The sequence below is a fragment of the Pavona decussata genome, unplaced genomic scaffold, assembly GCF_977016875.1.
Source record: "Pavona decussata unplaced genomic scaffold, jaPavDecu1.1 SCAFFOLD_39, whole genome shotgun sequence".
NCBI classification, from domain to species: Eukaryota; Metazoa; Cnidaria; class Anthozoa; order Scleractinia; family Agariciidae; genus Pavona; species Pavona decussata.
The window spans coordinates 1,630,883-1,656,014 of NW_028145461.1; the positions used below are offsets into that span (position 1 = coordinate 1,630,883).

The following is a 25,132-nucleotide window of genomic DNA, read 5'->3' on the forward strand; positions in this document are numbered from 1 at the left end:
AAATGACTTTTGGCATTTTCCTCACTCTGACTTCATCTACTCTTGAAACGAAAAGGTTTAACGGTTTTTCACAGCATATTTCGGCCAGCCTTGCCTACGTTTTTTTTAGCGTTTGCCATAGATAGGTCAGTTCTCTAGCACGCTCCTAGAAGTGTGAAGCAGGAAGAGACGGCTAGTTATGTTTGCATGCTGTCTCCTGACGAAATGATTTTAAATCACGCTGGTTCTGGCTAATCAGTTGAACGTTTGCCTGAATTTTATCGGCAAATGAAGCCAGTAGTAAACCTACACGGAATGGAGAGATTATAAATGTATTAAATACGCACGCACTCCTTAAGAATGTGTTATACTAAATTACTGCTAGTACTGTTTGAAGGCTGGCATTGAACGTGTTTTTATTTGAAGGCCCTCTCCGTCAGGTGAAGACAGTTATAACATCAGGGTGATGGTGGATGGCAAGTGGCTGGACAATTCCAATGGAGACGCATATTGCGGAGGTGAATGTGTTTTCAAGGTACTGGAAACTGAATAGTTCATTCTCAGTAAATTTTGTGCAACACAATTTCTGTTCAATCCTACTCCGTTTTTAAACAAGTTTCACCACCCAAACCTAGGTGATTCCTTTGCTGCCTTGGCAATAAGAACTGAGAGATTAGTAGCAACTGCGACAGCAACACCAACGGAATTTCACCTGGAAATATAACTTGACGTTACGTTGTTAAAAACTACTTCACAATTACTCCGACCCACTCAACTTATGCAATGAGGCTGAACTACTCCAGGAACTGAATTGGTGGGAACAGTTACAAAAGAGAAGGAAATTCGCAATCACTTGGTCATGTTCTCCCCAATAGCTGTAATTTAAGTCATTTGAAGTTGTTGTGTCGCTTATAATGGCAAAGAAATTTACCAAAATGTATAACACACGCATTCTCGTTCCCTCTGTCGTTTGCTGTCACCAAGGCCGTGCTTTTATGTGGGACATATTCTGTGTATTCTGAAAAAAGAATACACTGAAAAAAACATGTTGTATCTGTTATCCGGTAATGAAAAGATTTCCAAATGGCCAAAGTAGAAGAATCGAATTCTTGTTAATGCTTCAAAAGAAGAATATATTTAATTACATGAGGTGTTCTGATTTTGGAATTTCCGGAATATGTTCCACAAAAAAAGCGCCCTAAAGATCCCGATTTCACACCCTGCTCAGTTTCCCCTATTGTTCAGCGCCCTTGCTGCACCGCTGTAGGAGGTGGAAATATGTTTATCTACGGCGTGTGGTGACCTTCAGCTTGCGACAGAGTAAACATATATACTGACAGACTGCAAACATGTTAAATTTTAATATCAATAGGAGACTTTGCCCTTTTTTTGAAAAACGAACTACAGATGTGGTACCTTTTTTTACAGCTGCAATGCGAGTGTAACCTCGTTCCTGTGTAAGGGTGTTGATGACATTTTTTTTTTAATCGTTTACTCACTCGGTAAACATATAAAAATTTACGTGTTGCGACATTTCGATGGTTCGATCATCATTATAAAGCAGAGCTCGAGAAGTGACAGTGAAACTGAATATAAATTACTGTTAATGCATGTCACATTCCTTTGATCTCTGTTAAGTTAATTGCGATCCGTGCTAAGTTATTAAATTTAGTTTGATAGTTTCTTAAATTTCTATATGGCGGAATTTTGCTTGGGTTATCATGGAACAAAAACTGTTGAAGTAGGACAACGAGTATCAGGCTAATAAGATTGTGCTAATTCACACCTTCCTCCACGGCCAGATTGAAGACAGAAATGCAGCTGTTGTACAATCTAACAACAAATATTCAACAAAGCACTTGAGAAAATAATACTAATAAGCGACTTGCTTTACGAGTTTATAGCATGCAGACGTTTGAATCTTTATACTTTTATTGTAAGTACATAGATAACTTAAACGTTCTCCACGTGCACTTTGTTTCTGCTAATGAATCAAAATTGTGTCTCTTTAGTTTACTGAAGAAATGACCCCGACAATCACTTCAGTAAGCCCAAGATACGGATTGCCTGGTATGTTGAAACTGAATAGTTTACTTAGGGCGCTGTCCATTTGCTAGACTCATCTGTTCACAAATGCAGAGAACCAGCTAAGAGGAATAGTTGTATGCCAGTCAAAATGGTACATACATTATCCAAAAAATATGACTTTGAATATTTTGTAGAGCGATCTAATGAAAATTGCGCTTTAAACGCAGTCGCCGGCGAGCGCCGTTAAGTAGAAGCACGTTTACGTTTTAAACGTATTTCTGGAAACCTCTGGGAGGTTGAACTTTGTTTTTGTGCTTTTCGATCGCTTCAACAGCTGCATTGTAATTTTATTAGTTTTTAGTATAAATACATTCTTTTACTTACTTCACTGACTTAAAAAGGGGAGCAAACTTTTCCAGCAATCAGACTGAATTGTCGGCGGTGCCTATCGATCAAATGACAAAATGAGATTAAGCAAACTTGGCATCCCTTACTCATAATTTACAGCTTTGTCGGTGAATTATTTTAAAAACGTCTGAAGTTTCACTCATGTGACAAATTATAACACTAGACGCTGTGGCCTTTTTCTGGGCGCTGCCAAATTCATCGACCGAGTCAAGATAACAGCTGTTGATGAACAAACTTTGTCATTCCCTTGAAACTACAGGAATTTTCAACAAAATTTCAAGGAAATTTGAGCGAAAGACGTAGATGATGTGTTTCTGTGTGCATTTTTATCTAACATTTAAAAATGCCTCGTTAGGTGCTCTTAATGTAACGTTAGTCAAATTTCCAAGCGCTCTTTAGTCCTTTGTTAACGAGATCTGCATAAAACTGACATTTTCAGGCAAGCGTGGCGCCAAGATTATCCCTGTTGAATTACCCCGAGAACTGATACAATTTCGCTTTTAACATCTGGAGAGAAAGACAAAAGACTTCGTTAAAACGATGACTTTTACCCTAACAATAATAAAATGCTTCTTCTTATAAACAATCAATGAATTAGAAGCTTTGAGGTGTAGCAGGATAAACTGACCTTGAACTAGCCAAGTCCTAAAGTACATTCCAAAGTCCAAAATACGAAAAAACAAAAATGCAGGTGATCCCAGTCTAATGATTTGTTAAATTAAACTTGACAAAGAAGCATCAACTTTAAGCAAGAATTTCCTGGAATTTCTTTTCGTGTTTGCCGCTTAAGCGAAATGAATACACGGGTTAAGCCCCAATATGCTTTTGTACGTTTTATCAGCCGCCAGGATCGGTTTGCTAAGTGCTTGCTAATGATTTATCATTAAGTCTTTATTACTAAAGGCACTTCGCCTGTTTACAGATGCATGAATTGCTTCGGGCAAGCGTGTTGTTTAAAATAATATTCTAACTGATATTACTAGATAACGGGTAAAACAGTGTGTAACGCCTAACCCTAATTCCATCAAAATTAACTTTATTTGATGAGTTGACTTAACCACAGATTTAGCGTTAAACTGAGGAGTTAAAATGGCACCTTGTTCTTTGCGAAAGGCTACGAACTCCATATCGTCTCTTTACCGACAATAACTAAGCATTCATCGGTGTTAGAAGACGTTTAGAAAAAGAAACGTTACGTTTTGGAGCCGAAAGACTAAAGTTCCAGAACAATACGCATTTGGCCCGGCGGGTAGAGTTTTTACGGTAAGCTGAATGCTCTGATTAAGTTCGATTTACGGAGTCAATCCAGATTGTTTGAACCTTAATATAACCAATTTAGATTTGTTTTCTTAAAATTCATCCATCTAATGTATATTAAAGTAGGTTTATGCATCATTGAAACTACTTTAACTGGCCGGTACCAAATGACCAAGAGTATATATTAATGCTGTGAGATTTAGAATTCCACTAAAAGTCAGGTCAACTTAAAGGGAACCTCCACTCCGACAACAAATTGATGGTAAATTGTCGGAGATAGTGTCAGTAAATTCTGAATTTTAGTTAAGAAAGTAGAAGTAACATTCAAGTGTGCTAAAAATTAGATGTGATTATCGCCTATTTTCGATTTTAAATTTCCTGGGCGCCGCCATGTTGGATTTTATGACGTCATACGGTCGCCGCTATTGTTATTCAGCAGAAGTTCTTTGGTGTGAAACAATAGAGCAACCATATAACGTCATGAAATCCAAGATGGCGGCGCCGGGGAAATTTAAAATGAAAAATGGGCGATAATCAAATTCTGTTTTGTCTGACACAGAAATATTATTTCCATGTTTTTCCAACGAAATTTAAAATTGTATTTTCAACGATTTAAGGTTAATTTATTTCAAGAGTGGAGGTTTCCTTTAAGGCACTGTTCTCGAGGTGTTGCGTTTTGGTGTGATTTTCCCGCGATCTCCATTTAGAAGCCTTTGATTAGAGTGGTTGTTGTTAATCGTGATCTCTGCGATTGTTTTTCCTTTTTTTTGGGGGGGGGGGGGGGGTGGGGCGTTGCTCACGGTGATTACATTAGCTTCTATACCTTTCACTCAACATTTGCACAGTAAGTAAGAAAGAAAAGTAAAATGACCTAGAGGAGAATGCCCTTTACTCCGTCCATTCTGGACTTCTAATTATATCTCAATTAAGTTCTACCTTAGGCTGCTGCTCATTAAGGAACTCAGTGGATCCCAAGCTTATATCAAACTGAAGCGTTGTTTATTGTCAACACTCATTTTAGGTACACTATTGACAATAACCGGACGATTGTTCACGGATCAAGTAATGGAAACAGAAGGGTTTGATCCCAAGGAGCCCTCTATTGAAAGGTAACATATCGACATGCTGCATACAGTTTCTTTTCTAATCGTAATCCCTTGAACAGTACGTCGAAAGCTGGTGTTTGGTTTTCGTTTTAGGTTTGCTTTACTAGGCTCTGTGATTGGTTAAAAATTCGCGCCACTTTCCCAACCAATGGCAATAAGAAGTAAAACGAAAGCCAAGTGGACAGGTCGTGATTGGTTTATTGCAATGCTTTGTTTTTGCTCATTGTGGCCCACGTTATGTAACTTTCTTGCAGTAACTCCACAGCGCAATATTGTAGACACTGTAGCTGTTGTGAGATAAGTTACACGTAACATTCCCTTTTCCAACAGCGCCTTTAAGAAAGCACTTTTAATCTACATGCAAACGTTATGCCACATGTGCTTTCGTTTACACTTGCCTTATTGACTGGCGTATAATTCTATTTGAACGTTTTTACGACCACTATATTGAAGCACACATGAATAGCCATTTGCAACAAGGCGTGCAGCGCCGACTGGCTTGTACAAGATAATATCTATCATTGCTCGTAATATCCCATTTTACAGTTGTGTGCTTAGTGACCTTGGCTTTTGAGTGTAAGCGAGGCTGGAGTTGTCTCTGTTTTGATACAAACCTCAGTGCTTTTCATATGGAAATCATGTTATTCTTATGCAAAAAAAAAAAATTCATTTACGTAAGAAAAGAACTGAGGTTTGTATGAAACAAAGTTAATGCCAGCCTTGCTTCCACTCAAATGCCAGGTTACTGAGCAAACAACTGTAAAATGGGTTATTACTCAGACCCCAGAGCTTTCTTGGGCAATTGCCATTGTGTTTGCTATTTTCCTTTACTTATAAGTTGATTTTTGCTGGAGATGTTTTCATTGCCTTTAGGGTATTAATATAACGATTTTTTACTTGTTTACCACTTTGTTTTCAGGATATATGCTGGTGATGGGCTGTGTGAGATTAAAAACCCAGAAACTCAAGAACTGTAAGCTTAAATTAATTGTTTTATTTTATAGTAATATCGTTCAATATGTTTGTGACAATCATGGTCTTTAACTTTCAGTTTTTGATACCAAGAACATAAGTTAGAAAAATGGGAACACATTAAGTAAACTATATTATAAGATTATGTCATCTGTCAAAATATGCGTCAGCGAATTATGAGTTTCTATAAATTTTGCAAACTGATCTACGTATTGACGAGCTTGGTGAAATGAACGTGTTTCAAACAATGTCAGGACTTACTCATTCTTTAAAGGACGTGGTACGAACTATTTGACCATTTCTAAACTGACTCGGCATAAAGATCATGTGCATATCTGATTGGATTAATATAACTAAAAAAAGTGTCAGTGTGGAAGAAAACCGTTCGAAGGTTGTGTTCAGTTTTGCGAAGTAATTTAGTCTCAATCGCCGATTTCTAATAATCATTCATTATCGTTGCGCATCATTGAAGACCACGACAAAGTTAATCAATCGAAATCCATAGATAGTAAATTGCTTTTCATAACGGAACACAAAAATAAGCTAGTGACAATGGCAATGAGAGCTAAAAAACCCTTTCATTTCGACCGAAAGTGTTGTACTTATGGCAGTTCTCTGGCGTCTCTAGTCTAAAATACTCTCGAGAGTTTACGCGCGAATATGTTACCAGCTGTTCTTGCACATTTTCGCGAATTTAAACTAATTAAGCTTTTGAAGGTGTGACGTTAATTTTCTATTAATTTTCCTAGGTATGGGATAACAGTAACAGACTCAGCAGAGACGATTGGTAAAATAAAATGCAAACCAATTTCAACAGCGATAGGTAAGAATATTTAGCTATGTGCTTACATTTCCTTTTTTGCATCATCTTATATCTACGCCACCAGATGTGTTTTTAAAATCCCTCATTGTCCTGAGGAAATAATCAACTGAGGGCGCATACTTTTGGAACTTTTCTGTTCATTCCCATTTCGGAATAGTCCCAAACAAATGCGCCCTGGATTTGTAATGTTTTGGAAGGCCGCTGTCTGGGTGAACCAGCGTCAGGAGATTGCTTTCAATCTTTCGAATCCCTTTCTCTACTTTCTGTGTATCCCAGTTCCTACGGTGGGGGTGGGAGTGGGAAGAAGACGCTATAGTCAATGACCGTTGTTCCCTGGTATCTTTGCAGAAATCTTTAAGCGGTTCAGTGATAACAAGCGACAATCTTTTCCACTGGTTGAGTAGAAAAAGGAGTTGTTGGCGATACGGTTTAGCCTTTCGTCAAAACGTAAACGATTGAATACGGAGATTTTCGGGAAAGGGTGACGTAAGGACATCAAAAAAGGTTTATCACCTGGACAACGCAGCATTAGTAATCGTTTTGGATCTTTCATTAGATGAATTATAACTTAAATTAAACGCCCAGCTATATGATGGAAGGAAAGGCTTGCGTTTTTAGAGGGTCTTAAAAAAACAACGAAAATTGTATACAGTATCTGTAAAGGGTGCCTCATGGTAGTAAAATGCTACAAATCTTGCTGAGGATGAACACTAGAAAATTCGACACGGAAAGTTCTTCGACCTCTGTAAAATTAGTTTACTTCCACTGCGTCTTATAACATTCTTTATCTGATTCCGGTGATAGCCTTTTGGATGCTCATTATTGTGTCTTAACTTTCGCAGATAATTCATAAAATGCATCAGATCTGATTCATTTATCACTTGTCTTCAGGTTCGCAAAGAGCTTCATTTCTATTGTCAGGCTATGGTCGATCACAGATGTCTAGAAATGCCATTTCCGTTGATTCCCAAGACAAACTTTACGTTTTCCAAACCCACGCGGGTAAGCGTAATTTACCTTCTGTTACCTGCACTTTGCCCGAAAGAGACTGAAGCGCACAAGGAACCTTTGTATGCCGTAGTAATGATTACTCATAGGTTGTACAAAGAATCGTTTTTCTTTTTAAAAAGTTGCCGTGACTTATTTAACCTCACCCCTGACTTTTGTACCATTTGTTTGAGAAAGTATATCTTTAAAAGGTGGACAAAATAAGATTTCCCTTGGTCAAAAGTGATAAACATTGTACCCAACGTTTAGGCACACGTTCAACATTGCCATCTATCAATAGGGCCTTTTGTACAAGAGAAATAAACCTCAGCTTATAATCCCGCGGGGCTTAACTACGTCGCAAAGTCGCGATTAAGCCTCGGCTATGCTACGCCGTGGCTAGGGTAGGTCCAGCCTTCGTATAAACAACACATTTTCGTTTACTTCTCGGTTTAGCTAAACCGCGGATCAATTTCCCTCGTGGAAACGGCCTTAATGTTGTACAATAGTGTTGGAACGTTAAGGCGGAGGTTTGGAACGTATATAAGAAGAATCTTGGCTGCAAACAGCCCATGGTGTACGAGTACTGAAACTGTATTGACTGACTCGTTGAAAAACATTTTAATCTGCAGATGTTCTAGATGTGAGTCCAGCTAATGGAAGCATTGCTGGTGGAACAGTTCTCACCATAAAAGGCAAAGGATTTGACAAACATGCTAAGAGCTTCTCCGTGCAAGTAGCAGGTATTGTGATCCGCTCTCTCTTACCCGTTGTTAGTGTCCTTGCGGAAAGATGGAGGTGCAGTGTACTATTGGCTAGCTTGTGAACGTTCCTTCTGAAGGACAGTTAACGTTGGTCTAGCTCGGTTCATGCCATGGTATTTTTTCCTTACAAAAAAAACTTAGCTCTACACTTTCTCTCGCTGCCCGGCCAGGTGTTAATATGAGAGCAAACAAAGTATAAGGTAAACTCAAAACCAACATTCTGACCGGGTCGTAAATCTGTGTTAAACTAACATATCATCCATGCGGCAGAGTAGAGAGAAGTTGTTAAACTCTTAGTTGCCTTGCGCTAAAGCTGCCGTGTTAAGCTCGGCTGGCTTCTCAGGACTGACCTAATAACAATTATTAATTCCTGACATAAAATTTAACAGAAATGTTTTTCCTCCCCTTAGGAGTGTCTTGTGAAATAGTGTCCATAGAAAATGACGTCATCAAATGTCGAACGAGTGAAGTTCCTTCTCTGTCAGATAACAATGACGTGTATCCAGGTAAGACATTCCAGCGTGCAGAGTTTGCGCATAGTTTTATCTGCTGACTCCTGCACAGATACAGATAATCACAGATAATAATAATAATAATTTTCGCGAGTAGCCATCGTGCTATTATCAGATCAAAGCTTTGGCTTGGCTTATTATTTTGAAGAATGTTAGGTGAACCGTAAAAGGAACAAGTTGCTCCCTTGAAATGTCGTGGGAAAGACGCGTGCACACTTTTTGCACTGAATTTAAGTGTTTATACAATAATTACTAATAATAAGCAAGAGTTTGTTAGTTCGGAGATAATGAGAAAAGTGAAGTCAGTTTCTTGTCCGGCAAATGGCCACTTCGATAACGTTTAATTTGTTCGAAGGGTTGAGGTCTGTTTTCACCAGGTATGATCATTAAAATCACGGCTCCCTGTATATGTCAGGTTAAAGTTAAGAATGGCCAGTTCAAAATGGTTGCACATGTGGAAATTTCTGTCTTGAATGTCTTTAACAATTTGCGCGTTTCTTACAAAATGTACGTTTTCTCGTGAATGATTCTGGAATTGATTTGGGCTGTTTAAACATTAGAGGCAACATAACCGTTTAGCTGCTCTCCCTTTTACCTCTAACATTCTTCAATTTAACTTTCTTAGGTGCTCGTGGACTGTTACGTGAAGTGTGGACAAGCACAAGACCGTCGTCTGTATCGGCAGTTGGTGGACTGAGTACCTCTGCCCCAGACTACCACTCGGAGGTGATGCCCGAGGCCAGCTCTCCAACCCAGGCCTCTTTCGGTGAATCTACGTCATTTAGTGATCGGTTCCGAGGCTTCTTCGTTCCTCCTTCGGACAACAACTACACGTTTTATATTCAGGCCGATGATCAGGCCGAGATGTATTTGAGTTTGAACGAATCAGCTGCTTCTAAGGTAAGGAAGCCAACATCTTTCAGGATGGAAAACGTACAGGGTTAACTAGCGATTTCAAATTCAAGAGTGCAGAAAAAAGGCCATTCCATAGGTAACATCATATCTCACTGGAGAGCCTTAACTTTTGCCAGTTAATCTTTGGTAAGCTTTTTTGTTTAGTTTACAGTGTTTGAATCCCTCAGAAATTGATTGGTAACGGTGTTATTGGATTCGAATTTTCATACATTATTATTGCACCATATTTGCCATATTCAAAAAGGCGCCGAGATCCGGCCGTTAAAGGGCTTATAGAAAATGGTGACTGACGCTTTGGCATGTGATCTGCTGATTAGAATCACACTACCTGAGTCACGTATTGACTATGGAAGGAAACAAAGGTGTCTACCTTTGTTTGCAAGTTTGCAAATCAAGAGAATTTAAAAGACAGTATTTCTTTCACTCTGTTATTGTATTCTTACCGAATCTTTTTCCTTATAATGTCACCCAAAATTCATCCTGTCTCTTTTGCAGACAAAAATCGCTTCCTGTTCGAGGGCAACCACTAGCTGGACTGCATTCCCCGAACAGAAGTCAGCGATTTTCCCTCTGAAGAAAGGGAAGCGTTATTACATCGAAGCCCTGCACGTACAGGATGGCAGGAAGGGTCACGTGAAGATTGGAGTAAAACTACAAAAAACTCGTTATGTGAACTCACAGATTGGCTCAGCAGTCAACGAGAAACAGAGAATCCGCATGAGATCAGTAAAATATCCAGAAGTACAAGTTAGTGCGAGAAATGTTTAGATTTTTTTGTATGCAATAAGATCACGACATTTAATTATCACATATTTGCGCTTGTTTTTGTTTACCACGTTCCTCATAATGTAGAAAAAACACGAAAATATATCAAAGTAAAGGCCGTGTTTTTGCAAAATACAAGCGCTTGAGCCCTCGCTTTCTCTTAAAAATCGCCAAGACAAGGCCTCGCGGAATAGAAGTTCGTTGATTTTGTGATCATGTAGGTCCGTTATATTCAAATCAAACTGAGAAACAGAAATGACAGAAATGTTGTTTTTTGGTGGTTTACGAAATTCTGAGAACAGGCAGAAAAATGTTTAGATCAACAAAGAGAACCAGCAAATAAACACCAAGGTCAAGATTCGATGGCAGGAACAGATTGATGCAAGCCAGTGTTCTTATCACTCTTCTTTTGGCTTCTTAGTCTTAGTTTATTAAACTCCTGGGCCCGGTTGTTCGAAAGCCGATTAACGCTAATCCCCGATTAAAAATTAACCGAGGTTTTGATCTTGCTTACTAAAAAATGTTTTTAAAAGATAGTTTGAAGCTTGCGGTAAAGAAAAGTCCAAGTCAAAACCGAGGAACAAAAATCTTTTTGAAGAATCTTCAAAGTTCACGTTAATCCATGATTAGCTTAAGGTGATTCCGCTGAAAAAGAAGGAGTATTTAAAATTGTCTAAGACTTGGTCCAGTTCACGACTATGTTATGAGCATTACAAAAATGCAATAAAAAATGGGGGTCACCGTGCTCGTTTTTGTGCAACCTGGATGGCTATTATGGTAAATAGGTGACCCACGAGGTTTATATTAGGAACGCTAGTAATCAGAAAAGGGAACTATCATTTCTAGAAAAATTAATTTCTTGCATTAAAATATCGGAGCAGTTCAACAAAATTTACTTTAATCTTACGCAACAAACTATTTTCATTGAACTGGAATTAAGATTATGAAAGAAATTAAAGATTTTGCTGCGTGTGCACGTAAGCAGCACTACCTAAATACGTGCTTTTTAAAGCATTCAAATAAAAATATCTCAAAGTAGAGTATTAAACTTTTCTTTAAATCGCGATATATAGTGGTCAACCGTATGACATTTAAATTGATGCATTAAAAAATGGGGGTCACCGTGCTCGTTTAGAAGAAAAGGACCGTTTATTTTCCTGCCGAGCTTAACCTCAAGGAAATCCCGTAATGTTGTACGCGCGCGCGCTCGTGCGCGCGCTAAATGACGTGAAAAATTATGCGCAGCAAGGATGCGCAATGCAATTCGATGGAATCACCTTAATCGGACTTTGAACAACTGGGCCCTGAATAGCTGAATACCAGAATCGCCCTAATCCCGTTTGAAGGGGCCAAATTGTAAACAAAGCAAGACAGGAACACGCCGTTTGTTGGTGCTTTTACAGTTTTCCTGCGAAAACCACAAACTTTCTTTGTCAAGCACAACGTTGCGATGACGCCAAGGTTTCTCTTTATTGATGATTTTCTAGGTGATCAATATTACCAGTTGGGATGACGGGAAGAAGTTTGAAGTTCAAGAAGTCGAGGTGATACCATGTAGACATGCTGAAGGTAAGCAGAGAATACTTGATGTTTAAAATTTAAATAGGAACATCCAGTTTAGCATAGCGTTAGTTTCAATGGAGTCGTGTATGACACTAATAAAATAAGTACATGTACAGAAATAGAATACCCAAAAATACAAGAACAAAGAATACAGAATCAACAGATATACAGTGTAGAAACTAACTTTAGTACATGAAATGGCGTGTAGCCTGCTTTATAAACTCACTTTTCCTTATTCTCGATGGAAGTGAATCAAATGCACGAGTGCCGTTCAGGCGGAAACTACCTAGTTGATCGCGGTGTCTTGTGTGTTTAAGCTATGGATTCCTGGGGCGTGTCTAACCTCGCTAAGGAGGTATTCTGCCGCCAGACCACGAATAGATTTGAAAAACCAAGGTGAACTTCAAGTAGTCTTGGCGCTTCTCTGGGTCGGGCCAGCTAAAGACATTGGAAATTAAACAAACACGATTTTACTGCCTAGTTTTGCAACATCTGAAAATGAACAAGCATTTTCCATTATGTCAACGTGTTTCGTGTGCTGAGATTTCGCCTTACAGAATGGAAAATACATTTTGACCAAGTCATTTCAGGTGGAAAGTGAAGGCATGCTGACGAATTCTAATAACTGTTAGGCTTCTTTTCTTTACCTTTGAATTCCGTCACGGTCTAAAGCCCTCAGTTTTTTATTCGCAAACTCTCCCACCCAGTTTATTGTCCAATCAGCAATTCCACCTAAAAGTCATCAATCCCTGACAATTTGTTTTTCTATTGTATAGAAAACAAGACTGTTTGTTCAGAGGAATTTTCCGTGACCTATGGTGGGATGAGCATTGCGCCTGTGACACAAAATAACATGACCGCTGACAACCTTCAACGCGCGCTCAACAATCTTACAAGTGTCAAGAAACAAGGATACGTTACTGTAACAAAAGTGCCGACTGAATACAACGTTACTGTCTATAGGGTCACCTTCTACTTTAATAATCCGGAGCGCACGCAAATGCTGCTGAACAACTCTTTAACGTCCAATGTGACGGATGTTAAAATCACGCGTTTACAGAAAGGTATAGTTTAAGGAAAGTTGTACGTCTTTCTGCTGCTGAAAAGGATAGATAGATTTTATCCGTTTTTACCTGTTAAAATCTCTTTCAACTTTTGTCGTTCACGGATACGATTTGATGAGTGTACGTAATTATTTTTGTCTGCATAAACAAAAATAACAAAACGCAATAAAATTACTGCAATGCACTGACTAACACAAAACCAATGAACTTTATCACCCTAGTCAATAAACTTTAGCGGTTTATTTATTTGTTTTATTTTTGGCCAGTCTCTGAATTAACCCACAAAAATTTCACAATTTCACTACTGTCTGTAAGTTTAGTGACTCAAATTCAACGCATTTTTTATATTCTTTTTCAACTAGGAGTCTCTAGTAACTTCTGGTTCAAGATCTCAATGACTGGAAGAACGTCAAACAATATTCACATCAATGCGTCAGAAAACGACATAAAACAAGAGCTGCAAAACATGACCGCATGGTATTGTAGCTACCAGACGCCACCCGAGCGTGCATATTATTACAACGGGTTTGAAAGTAGTCCTCAAGGCCTTGAATGGGGCGAGAGAGTGTATAAGTCGCGGCCTAACTGCGGGCGGTTTTCCTTGAAGAATCCCCGTTATCTTTTCTACGGCGGTCAGACGAAAGACGTGTGGGGAAGAGCTTTGAAAGGATACGATGTGGCAAGATATAAACAGGTTCAAATCTCGCAAGGGTTATTCCAAACTTTGCATCATCCATAATTCTCAAACACATTAATAATTAATCAAGAGAAAACAAAGAAAATCACCACTCAAAACTGTAACCGTGGTTTGGATAGGTGTTCCTAATTAGCATAACATTTTGCCAACCTTAGCCTTGAATTTCTTCAAGAATTATTGATCATTTGAGAAGCAATATCAAACACTCGAAAGTGTGTTTCATCAGATATCCAAACACCTCGCAGTCGTTTAAGAAAAATTCGGCTGTGCCTCGTTTTTTCAACCTACTTCTCAGTGTTTGGATATCTGATGAAACACGCCTTCTCGTGTTTGATACTGCATCAGTATTACTTCACGTAATATATCAAACACGAGGAAGAGTGTTTCCTCCGATTTCCAAACATAGAGAAGTAGGTTGGAAAAACTAGGCGCAGCCGAGTTTTTTTTAACCAACTTCGAGGTGTTTGGAAATAGGAGGAAACACTATTTCGGGTGTTTGATATAGCTTCTCAAACTATTGATAATTCTTGGAGAAATTCGAAGGAAAAGTTCACAAAATTTTATGAAAATTAAGATCACATTTCTAAACCTCCTTCACGGTAGTGATTTGCTTTGTTTTGGCTTGATGAATTATTAATGAGTTTGAGGAAAACACATCTTCACCTCTTGAACAGATGCTTTGCACATAGATTTCCTGTTCTGGACACACTTTTAGGTTTTACCAGTTCAACTGGAACAACTTGAAGTTTTGCTCTGTGCCAATTTAGAGAGACGGTAAAATTCAAAACACAAAACGACTTAAACTGTGACGAGGTCGCGATGTTCTTTTGTATTTCCTAAGAAAACAGGTCATAGGATAGACTTAGGAAACTTTCCAGAGAAGAACTTAATTAATAGGCCGTTATTGTGTACTTGCATTTTGATCCTCAATTGTCAACCGACAATTTTTTACACGATTTATTTCTTTTTTTAATCTCACTTCTTTCTTTTTCTCTAGATGATTTATTACATTCAAAATGCTATTTTTTCGGTTCTTTACGTGGTTAGGAAGTCAACCTTTGCCTCTCAGTTCGAATCAATATTCTATTTCTTGTAGCTGTGTTTTTCATACAAGGGGAAAATGAAAGGCTACATCAATTTCCGGCTTGCATACACGGACAAATCCGGCGCTGACCAGCGGTCTTGGCGTAAATACAGCGTCGTTACTATCCCGGATGAGAAGTGGCATCCGCTCTGCATGAATGTTCATGATCAGGTCTTACATGACGTATATCTTAACGACAAGGCTGACTCGCGCTATAAGACGTACGTGGAGATTGTAAGTGTGGCACGTGATTCACAAGTGAATCTTTATATTGATGACGTCTTCATTTGGAGGGATGCTGTTTTGGGTAGGTATCCATGTCGAGACTGCGAAAATCGTGCTGGTGCCAGGAGGGGGAGAGGGGGGGAGATTGTCCAATTTTCTTGGTCAAAAATTTGGTAAATTCAATTCAAGGATCGAGGCTAGCTACAGGCTGGTAAGAATTCAGTCTTAGCTAGTAGGTTTGCGCTTTCACTAGCCATTTTGGCTAGTAAAAATTGTAAAATACTGTTGTACTGCATGGACGGTAAACAACAACGGAAATTATTTGTTAATCACGAAAGCAAATTTAAAGAACAGAGACTAAAAAGACCTTCGTGTTTCCGCTTTTTGTGCTGCAAGGGTAGAGTTAAAGCTTTTTCCTTTTGAGTTCAACTTGAAATTTCAATCGCAAATAACACAATTTGTAAACAATGAAAAAACTCTTACAAGTGTGGAGATTTTTCCTTAATAATTATTACACATCAAATAAAAAAAAAAAGTAAAAAAAATGTCTGACCTCCCTGCCTCACCTTTCCGTAGAACGAATTACTGAAACTGCGGTAAGTGAAAATTTTGCTTTTAATAGGCTAGTTAACCCAGGCCTGTTGTTGGCCACTGGGCTACCGGCTAGTGAGCTGAAACGTTAGTCTCGAGCCCTGTAAATATATTTACATTCACTGCTCATAAAGGTTACCAAGGAAACGAAATCGCTATAGGTGAAATTTTCAAAGAAAGAATGAGCTACAAAAAGTTATTTCTTATATCATCTAAGACATAAGCAAACAACCTAAAAGCATCGGGCTGACTATTTGCGACCTAGAATGGCATATATTTACACTCTTATCGCTCTAACGTCTCTGTAAATCAATTTGTTTGACCAGATCTTTCTCTTCCATTCTACTAAGGCAAAAGTGCTTCAAGGCCAACAGAATACAAGTTCATTATTTTAGACGTTTCCTTCTTTTTTCTTTGTCCTTCAGTAAAAAGGCTTCTTCCTGCTTCCGAGCCAGGTGGTAACATAATCGAATCCGTAAACGTTCAGAGGCTGGGGCCGAGTGTATGGTCTGCCTCATTGACCCCTGCCTCCTGTGGAACTGGGATCGAGTTGTTGCAGGTTACAGAAGCCAAAGTTGTCAGCGGCAACACCTCAACTGATCAAGCAATCTTTCAACCAATCAACGGAACGGCGAACTCTAATATATTGATATCACGCGAGCAAGCCTCGACTCCTCCGATTGGTGGAACTTTTGATCTTTTCTTGGAAAACGAGCAAGTTAAAGGTAATTTGTGATTTGTTACCAAGCCATCGAACTTTGAACCTTTCATTTGCAGTACTCGCAAATGAACTAAATAACCGACAATTTTCCCTTTTTGCTGAAAGCATGAGGATAGCAAATTTATTTCTGACATTTTAAGCATCCAAGAAACAAATTCCAATTTTTAGAAGTGAGAAATTAAGGCTCGTTTTTTTCTATTCGTGAGATTAATTTGTCAGAAGATAAGTTGTATTTTATTTCAACTCTTCCGATAATTGTCCCATATTTCTTGTGTGCAAGTGTTTTCCTCGTGTCTTAACCTAAATTAACTTTTTTTTCTTTCAAGACATCCCCGCTAACGTATCTGCGGAGGAACTGAAGTCCATTCTCGAAAGTAATTTTAACATTGGCAAGGTCAGCGTCAGCCGTGTTGGCACATGCGCATCCTATGACTGGACAATAGAGTGGGCGACAACTGGGGGAAATCAACCAACTATAGCAGTCAACGGAACCGGTTTGACCGGAAACAAGGTGTCTATCGGAGCTTATACAATCGATGATGGCGGAATGTTTTTAAGGCCGATACCGGGAGATATGCTGCGAGTAGCGGAAAGCGAGCCACAGGTTGGGGACAGGTTTTTTCACATTTCAGTTTTTATGAGTCTTTAATTCATAATAGTTCATAATTGTTGTGGCGAATGCATTAAACTAAACTAATAATATAATCCTTGAGTTTTAATGAGGATACTGTCTCCTGCTTTCGAAAGCAAAGTTTACGAAGAAGTTTGACATGTTGGCCGATCCCGCGAAATCGTTAGAGACGCATATTTTTAGTTGGAAATGTACTTGGCCATTCCGTAGGTATTCTGTTATTGGGAAAATCTGCCACAAACCTCAATTGTTGACCAATGCCTAACTGTCTTTAGAGGGGCGTTGGACGTAGGTCGCAGTCTCTTAGCGGTGAACAACTGTCGGTCACTACTGCGACGGGGTTACGGAACTGATGCATCTGCTGTGTTGGTTCATTCTTATAGTTGTAAAATAAACAAAAAATTCCATGATCATGTTCAATTCTTGTTTCCCCCAGGTCACAGTTACAGTGAACAATATTCCATCTAGCTGCTCTAAAAGAAAATGCTCCTTTACATTTTCTTCGTCTACTACTCCCTCTCTTACTTCGATAACACCTCAGAAGGGAACCTGTGGAACGGAAGTAACACTTACCGGAAGTGGATTCAGCTTCAGCATACCGGAAGTAAACGTCACTATTGGTAAAAGCGTTTGTCAGGTGACAAGCTCCAATTTGACCACCATCAAGTGCACCGCTGGCCAGTCAATCGGTGGATTGCATGAAGTTGTCGTGAAAATAGCTAACAAGGGTTTTGCCAAGCCATCGGGTGGAAAAATTAGCTTCCATTATCAAGTCAGCGTTAGCGGAATACAGCCGGCTCGGGGAAGCATTGGAGGAGGTACCCTTGTTAATATTAAAGGAAATGGATTCGGTACGACATCGAATGATAGCTGCGTCACAATCTGTGGTTCCATCTGCAACGTATTCAACTCCACCGTGACTGAAATTTGGTGTGTCACATCATCCCATGGTTCAGCTAACGCTAGTGTCAATGTCACGGTTGGAAGTGAAGTAGGGTCACTGGTGAATGCATTTGTTTACGACTCAGGATTGACTCCTGTAGTTTCTTCCCTTAGTATCACAGAAGGCAGCGTTAGCGGTGAACAACAACTGGTGATCCAGGGAAGCGGATTTGGGGTTTCACAGGCGAACATTAAAATAGGCCCTAATCCGTGTGTAGTTACCCTTCATTCTGACTTGCTTATAAAATGTATCACACCTGCAAATTCTCCTGGGATATATGACGTGTTAGTCTACGTAGAAGGGAAGGGATATGCTGTGTATGCTCTCCTTGGCTCCAGGCCTCCACAGTTCAAATACGTTCTGGAATTGACCGGCATCTCCCCCAGGCATGGCTCCATATTCGGAGGAACGATTGTTACTGTATCTGGTCGTGGATTCAGCGATAACATGTCAGCAGTTTTGGTGAATATTGGCGATGTTCCTTGTAAGATCCTGTCGAGTAGGAGCACTAGGATCGTGTGTAAGACTGAGGCTTCTTCTGCTGTTCACACTGTAGACAACACTGGTGTTCACCCAGGTAAGACCAGGGGTAAACATTGTGGTTAACCCTATTTTAGAGTCTTTTAGAGCAGGAGCGGAGGGACAGATTCTCCCCCTCCCCCCCCCCCCCCCCTCCCCGTTCCGTAACTTCGCAAGTATAAAAGCTATGACAGCGAGGATAGATAGTACGTCCAAAGATGTTTCCTTTGTGGTGCACAACGGGAAATGATGACGTCATATGACGTCGTAATTACGCCATGATTGCCAAATGGTGGCCATCTTGGATTTCTGGATTTCTCCAAAACTTCAGGAAAGCAACGAAATTGAACGAAAAGTAATCAAAACCAATAAAGCAACACTAACATGAGCTAAAAACATAAAGGAATCTTGTCTTTTCTCTTTTCAGAGTATGGTCTTGGTTACGCATGGAATCCTCAGACGGTTGTCGTCAACATTGGAGACTTTGTTCAAGTGAGTAATAAGGGGTTTAATCAACTTAAAGGCTTTTTTTTTTTAATTTTCGGGAGCAAATTGAACAATATCGAAATGTAAGCTAGAAATGTATCCTTTGTCAGGCAACTCTGACTAATTGCAGGAACTGTTAACAGCGTATTCAGAGTGGGAAACAAAGAAATGTTACCGGTGAAAGCGCGCCAAAAGAAAGTAATGGAAGTTTCGTCCAAGTGATCATGATTGGCTCAAAGGCATTCGATCAGGAGCACTTGTAGAATACACTGAGTGGCCTCGTTAAAAGATGTAAGGTGAAAATTTGGTTCATGACGCACGCAAATCGGCACCAATTCATGTTCTTACCGTTTGGTCACCCAACGGAAATCGGCTCAAGTATTTGGTAAATCTGCAAGCCCAAGGTTGCAATGAACTGGCGCTTTTTTCCAAGTTAGATTTAAGTTGGATGTGTTTAACTGCCCATCGCTTAATCTTAATCTCTACAGCGGCATCAACTTATAACTTTGAACGAGCAGTGTAAGTAATGTACTGTGGCAGTTATTCAGTTTGTTCTTATTCGTGATAAGATGATGGTTTTCCGGTAGAGTTTACACACGATCGCTGTGAAGATGAACTATTCCTTCCTATGAGATGAGTGGCTAAGTTTTGTGAGTATTTGACTAATGCAGCTTCAAAGCTCGGCTAGCGCGAATCGATATCGTCTTTTTATGATAATTAAACGCTAATCTGTTCCAAACTGTTTTTATTTCAGTGGAAGTGGATAAGCCCAGAGCTATCAGGCCTGAGATTTGGTGTGCAGCAGACACGTGACTCCACTACTACAGTGTATGATGGGAAGGGGTTCAAGAGTGCCCGCAGTGGAAGCGGCAATTTTAGTCATCAGTTTAACTTGGCAGGGACGTACTACTACTCAAGCGGTGTAATAGATCCTTATGGCGCAATCATCATGAAGGGAAAAGTCATTGTTAACGACTGGAAGAGCAAATCCCTTGACATTAAGGTGAAAGTAACAGGGGTTATGGCTCCTTATAACGCAACAGATGCCAGCCCCTCAGATTCTAGTTCCACGGATTGTCAGTCAGGTCTGACCACTGCGATCCCACAATGCGCTGCTGTAGACCCGTTACCAAGCGATCAGGATTCTTCGCGTTTTACATTTTGGAAGTGCAGTACGCCGGAAGTGACGTCGATTAGTCCCAACGTCGGAACAAGCTCAACTATTCTGACCATAAAAGGCAAAGGTTTTGGAGGTGATAAATGTTTGAATGAGGTCAAAATCGGGTCAGGTGACTGTGTAGTTCAAACCTCCTCAGAGAATGAAATCACGTGCTTGGTGACGACAGGAAACCAATTGTCTGCAGGTAAGACAAGCTTGTCTGTGAGTGACATTCAAATGCAGAATTAAGTCCTTGTCTGTCGCATTCAAGCTTGGAGCAAAGCACTTTTCGGTCCTTGACGAAAACGTTGGCTCTTTACCAGCCCTGATGTAGGAAAAATATACAAGATGAAAGAAGTTTAACCATTGTATCTTCTTAGTTGTGAGAGAAGAATGCGAGTGAATAAATGGATACCATTTTTCGAATGTCTTTCTAAAATAGGAGTAAAGAAACGTTGAATGGCGGCGCTAGGAAAAAAAATTATCTACACTAGCAAATAATCACTTAGTTGCTCCGTACTTTCAAAAATAATTTAAAAACTTACAAAATACACTGTAAACTCCCGAGGTATGCAGATGGTACTATTTAATGACGTTTTTTAATATTTAGCTTCGAACAAAGTGTTTATGATACTTGCTTTACTACTAAGCCTTTTTCATTCACACATTTAAAGTGGTCGTTCGTCACGACGAGGTCTTACGTATTTCTTCCTTTTCTTTCAGGAATACCTCATAGAGTCTCTCTGCGAGTGAACAACAGAGGTTCCGCCGCCATTGAAATAGCACAGAGTTGGAATGCTGTGTTCACGCTCCGGCCATCAATCCACTCTGTCTCGCCTCAAATAGGTTCCCTGATGGGTGGATCAATTCTCACAATCAAAGGCGACGGCTTCTCTTCTGATCCCAGTCAGTCTGTCGTACAAATCGGCGGAGCTCCGTGTAAAATTCTGTCAGCTTCTTACGCTCAAGTTCAATGCCAAACTGCTGCTAAGAATTCATCACAAGCACTTGCAGTCGTTGTAAAAGTCAGTGGTGTAGAGAGCAACTGTGATTCCAGTGTCGGCTGTTCGTTCACTTATTCAACCGCGAAAACACCGAAGGTAGACTCCGTAACACCCTCGGCAATTGTCGGAACCGATAACATCATTCGTATATATGGTTCGAGGCTTCCGAGCAGAAAGTCGGATTTGGACGTAAAGATCGGTAACACCTCTTGCACAGTAATATCTTCGTCACAGTATTCGGCTTCATGCCGGGTTGGTTCGGTAGTGGCGGGAAAACACGATGTGAAAATTCTCGTGGCTGGACAAGGGTTCGCCATGTTTGAAGCTGGAACGTCTTCGATGATGGAAAGCCTCGCAGTCGTGTCCAGTATATCACCAACTGAAGGAAGCATCATGGGCGGAACGGAGCTGTCAATCAAAGGCAGCGGGTTTGATCCAGCCGCTGGGCAAACAACAGTTAAGATTGGAGCCAACTTCTGTACAGTTGTGCGAGTAACGTCTTCTGAAGTTATTTGTAGGACATCCGCTCATGGGCCAGGTTCTTTTGAGGTTTGTATGGATATGAGTGGTACGATGCAAAGGAGGGCTTATTACCAATTAGACTTCAAGTTCGAGGTTTCCATTACTTGATAGTTGCTGAGAGCCAAAACCCCAGACGGAAAACCGTAAAATTCAATAGAAACAGACAGTAAGAAGTCTAGTTGTTTTAGTATTATCCAGTCATAGTTCTGTTGAACAAGGAATGCTGATTCTTTTCTGTCCCGTTTGGAATTTGTTGTTACTCACCCTCCATGCATAGCCAATCAGATTGCACGTTTTGCCATTAGTCTGTCAACTATTCTCGATTAATTTCAAGTTCTTTCATTAGCTGTAATGGATTATGCATCATTTTGTTCTGTCGTGTAGTCAATGAAGAGTCCCCTGACTTTAAAACGCTCTGACAGAACTAGTGAACAATTGTAACTACCATCGCGCAGGTATTCATTCATATTTTTCGTAGAAGATCGAATATGTAGCAAATTAACCGTGCATTTTTGTCTCATGAAAAGAGAAGCTGTAACAAAACTTTTCTTCTCCACGTGCAAATTACTTTCTGAACTAAATGCCTTGCTCTAATCTCTTGTTTCAGGTTATAGTGACTGCAAACGCCAGGCAATTCCCTCGTCTCCGTTATGCGTACCGAACATTTACAACCCCGTATGTGACGTCAGTATCTCCTTCCCGAGGGAAAGGGTCACAAACCATCACCATTTCCGGTTCCGGTTTCAGCTCAAATACAGCGAACATGCACATGACAATAGCTAACAGCTCCTGTATTATTGTAACTAGCAGCGAAACGCGTTTGACTTGTATACTGAAAAGTAGGCCTGCAGGGATTTATAACATCATCTTGCACGTGAAAGGCAAAGGACTGGCCGGTTATCCAACAGCGAAACCACTGACATTTCAGTATGAATTGTCTCTCGATAGTATCTCTCCCAACGATTGCGGACTCGGAGGAGGTAGAGTTGTGTCTGTCAAAGGTCAAGGTTTTGATTCCTCCACGACTGTTAAGATATGCAACAATACTTGCGTGACAATTAACAGCTCATTGAGCGAGATTTACTGCGAAGTTCCAGCTTATACCGGTTTGACAGGCACCCCTGACGTACCATGTCCAGTCAGTGTTTTTGGAAACCGTGAAGCGACGTCATCTATGCCTGGATTGTTTACATATAGAGAATTCCTTACGTCACGCATTACGTCAGTAAGCCCGTCACGTGGTGGGACAGGAGGTGGGGTCCAGCTCACCATAAAAGGAAGCGGTAAGTGATAAGAATGATTGAAGTGAGGACTGTGAGGCTGTTTGAGTGGATCCTAAATGGCATGCTATGCTTCTGAATCACCCGTTGTGATAATCTTGGACTGAAAAATCGTGCGGTGTGGAAATGAATCCAGCGACTAAGGGTGCGACATAAACAGGAGTACAAACAAACAGTCTAAAATAAAACACTTTTGTCCAGAAATGCACCTAACCCTGAATTTAAATACTTAATATAAAACAGACCGTTTTCTCATTTTCATACGACTTCATGTTTGACAGCGTTATTTGTGTTTTAGTAAGAATTAAGGTTAGGGGACATCTTGTGATGTCTATCACACAATTCGTGCATCTCATTACCGTGCATTTCTGGACATAACTTAAATAAAATGCCAACAAATTGTACTCAAGTGTAGTTATTATCCTCCATTTCTCCCTCTGAAGAATTAGGCCTTATGTTCGCTTCTGAATTCACGCCATCTGGCCAGGTTCAGTACGTGCGTGCTTTATTTGAAAACTACCTTGTCCCGAGAGGCAAAACAATGGAGTGGAGGCACTTTGCGAAATGGTGAAAAACCGTTTAACGATAATGCAATTAGAGGTGTAATTAGAAAGAGAACCAGATCTCTTGCGATTTCTTGTACAAAAAGCATTTTGATGAATACAGCCAGAGTTTTAAGAACGCACTGTAATTTTTTGAACGTCTCAAATCAGTTCAACTGAATAAGTACTGTGATTTTAAAATGTAATGCCCAGTCCCGATCAAGTTGACAAGCTGTAATTTTACTAGGTTTATTCCTATGTAATGTAATTACGCAATTCGCTTCATGCGCGACGTTTTTATAATAAAATGCTCTCTTGCTCTCTTATCTTAATTCACAAATGTCTCGGATTTAAATGAAATCGATTCGAAATAGGATAGATTACTATCTCTGCTTAGATGCTAATATGAAATGCCTTCATCTTGTTCTCAGGATTTAGCCCACACCGAGACGGAAACAAGGTTACAATCGCCGGAATCCCTTGCAAAATAACTTCATTCTCACAAACCGAGATCCGCTGTACAACAGGATCGCGGACAGGCACCATAAAAACCAAAGTACGAGTGGAGGTTGGTGACCAAGGTATTGCGACCCAGGACCACGCAGATTTTCAGTACATTGACGTGTGGTCGTCTCCGTACACGTGGGGTTACAAAAGCCCTCCAGGCAAAGGAGACGGTGTAGAAATTTTGAAGGGACAAACGATTCTTTTTGACGTTGTCGACTCTCCTGTTTTTTCTTTTCTGGTAATCAAAGGAGAGTTGATTTTTGACGAAAAAGATCTCACTCTTAATGCTGAGAAGATTCTTGTTGTTGACGGTGGAAGACTTCAGGTTGGCACAGAAACGAAGCCATTTCAGCACAAAGCTAAAATTGTACTTCATGGTCACGTGCATAGCAAGCGACTGCCCATATTTGGAACTAAAGTGCTGGCAGTGAGAGAGGGAATTTTGGATCTGCACGGCAAAGTTGTGCCCATAACGTGGACTCACTTAGCCAAGACTGCTCTGCCAGGTTTGTATGTTAAAATGTGACATTGCCTCATCCTCTTCCAAGCAATTTAAAAAAAATTTACTCTCTAGAATACAGCCTAGAGCTGAAGCTAAAGCTAACTAACTTGTGAAGTTGTTCCACAAACAACATCGAGTGGTTTTCGTTCGAGCAACCTCAGCTCACTCCAGCCATTTTTGGCCAGGTAAAGACAGGGTAACTCACAGAATGGCTAAAAACATGAAAAAATTAATGCACTTCTCTTCTCTTTTTGAACAAAAGAAACTACCTTTCGTAGGGAATTTCGTTAGCTTATTTCGTGCTAAATTTAAAAAGACGGAGTTTTAACTTTGTTATTTTGGTCTTTTTGAATGATCATATTTGCAAAACTAATTTATATCTGAGAATGATGATTATTCAAGAAAGTGACGCAGGCATACTCGGAAAAAAGAAATCCGAGTGCTTCTATCAGGAGTCGAACCTAAGACCTTCCGATTACTAGTTCGGATGCTCTACCACTGAGCTACAGGAGACTCGTGGGTGCTAAGGTCATTAAACTAGGTTCATGGGACAAACATCCTGCATACTGCGAGGAT

At 40.0% G+C, this 25,132-nt stretch overlaps 1 protein-coding gene across 3 annotated transcripts in view; it reads left to right on the forward strand.

The window, feature by feature from the left end:
• The window catches only part of LOC146483406 (fibrocystin-L-like), a 70,642-nt gene that overhangs the window by 6,943 nt on the left and 38,567 nt on the right, over nt 1–25,132 (forward strand). For all 3 annotated transcript variants that reach the window (XM_085106153.1, XM_085106152.1, XM_085106151.1), the window contains 22 exons: nt 406–514; nt 1,992–2,049; nt 4,694–4,781; nt 5,698–5,751; nt 6,500–6,573; nt 7,465–7,575; nt 8,193–8,303; nt 8,735–8,830; nt 9,462–9,736; nt 10,247–10,498; nt 12,004–12,085; nt 12,856–13,143; nt 13,506–13,837; nt 14,937–15,231; nt 16,166–16,465; nt 16,788–17,065; nt 17,529–18,612; nt 18,982–19,046; nt 19,795–20,404; nt 20,923–21,752; nt 22,333–23,008; nt 23,979–24,560. In XM_085106153.1, coding sequence (XP_084962279.1) covers nt 446–514; nt 1,992–2,049; nt 4,694–4,781; nt 5,698–5,751; nt 6,500–6,573; nt 7,465–7,575; nt 8,193–8,303; nt 8,735–8,830; nt 9,462–9,736; nt 10,247–10,498; nt 12,004–12,085; nt 12,856–13,143; nt 13,506–13,837; nt 14,937–15,231; nt 16,166–16,465; nt 16,788–17,065; nt 17,529–18,612; nt 18,982–19,046; nt 19,795–20,404; nt 20,923–21,752; nt 22,333–23,008; nt 23,979–24,560 — 6,610 coding nt within the window. In that variant the 5' untranslated portion in view covers nt 406–445. The remainder of the gene's footprint in view (nt 1–405; nt 515–1,991; nt 2,050–4,693; nt 4,782–5,697; nt 5,752–6,499; nt 6,574–7,464; nt 7,576–8,192; nt 8,304–8,734; nt 8,831–9,461; nt 9,737–10,246; nt 10,499–12,003; nt 12,086–12,855; nt 13,144–13,505; nt 13,838–14,936; nt 15,232–16,165; nt 16,466–16,787; nt 17,066–17,528; nt 18,613–18,981; nt 19,047–19,794; nt 20,405–20,922; nt 21,753–22,332; nt 23,009–23,978; nt 24,561–25,132) is intronic.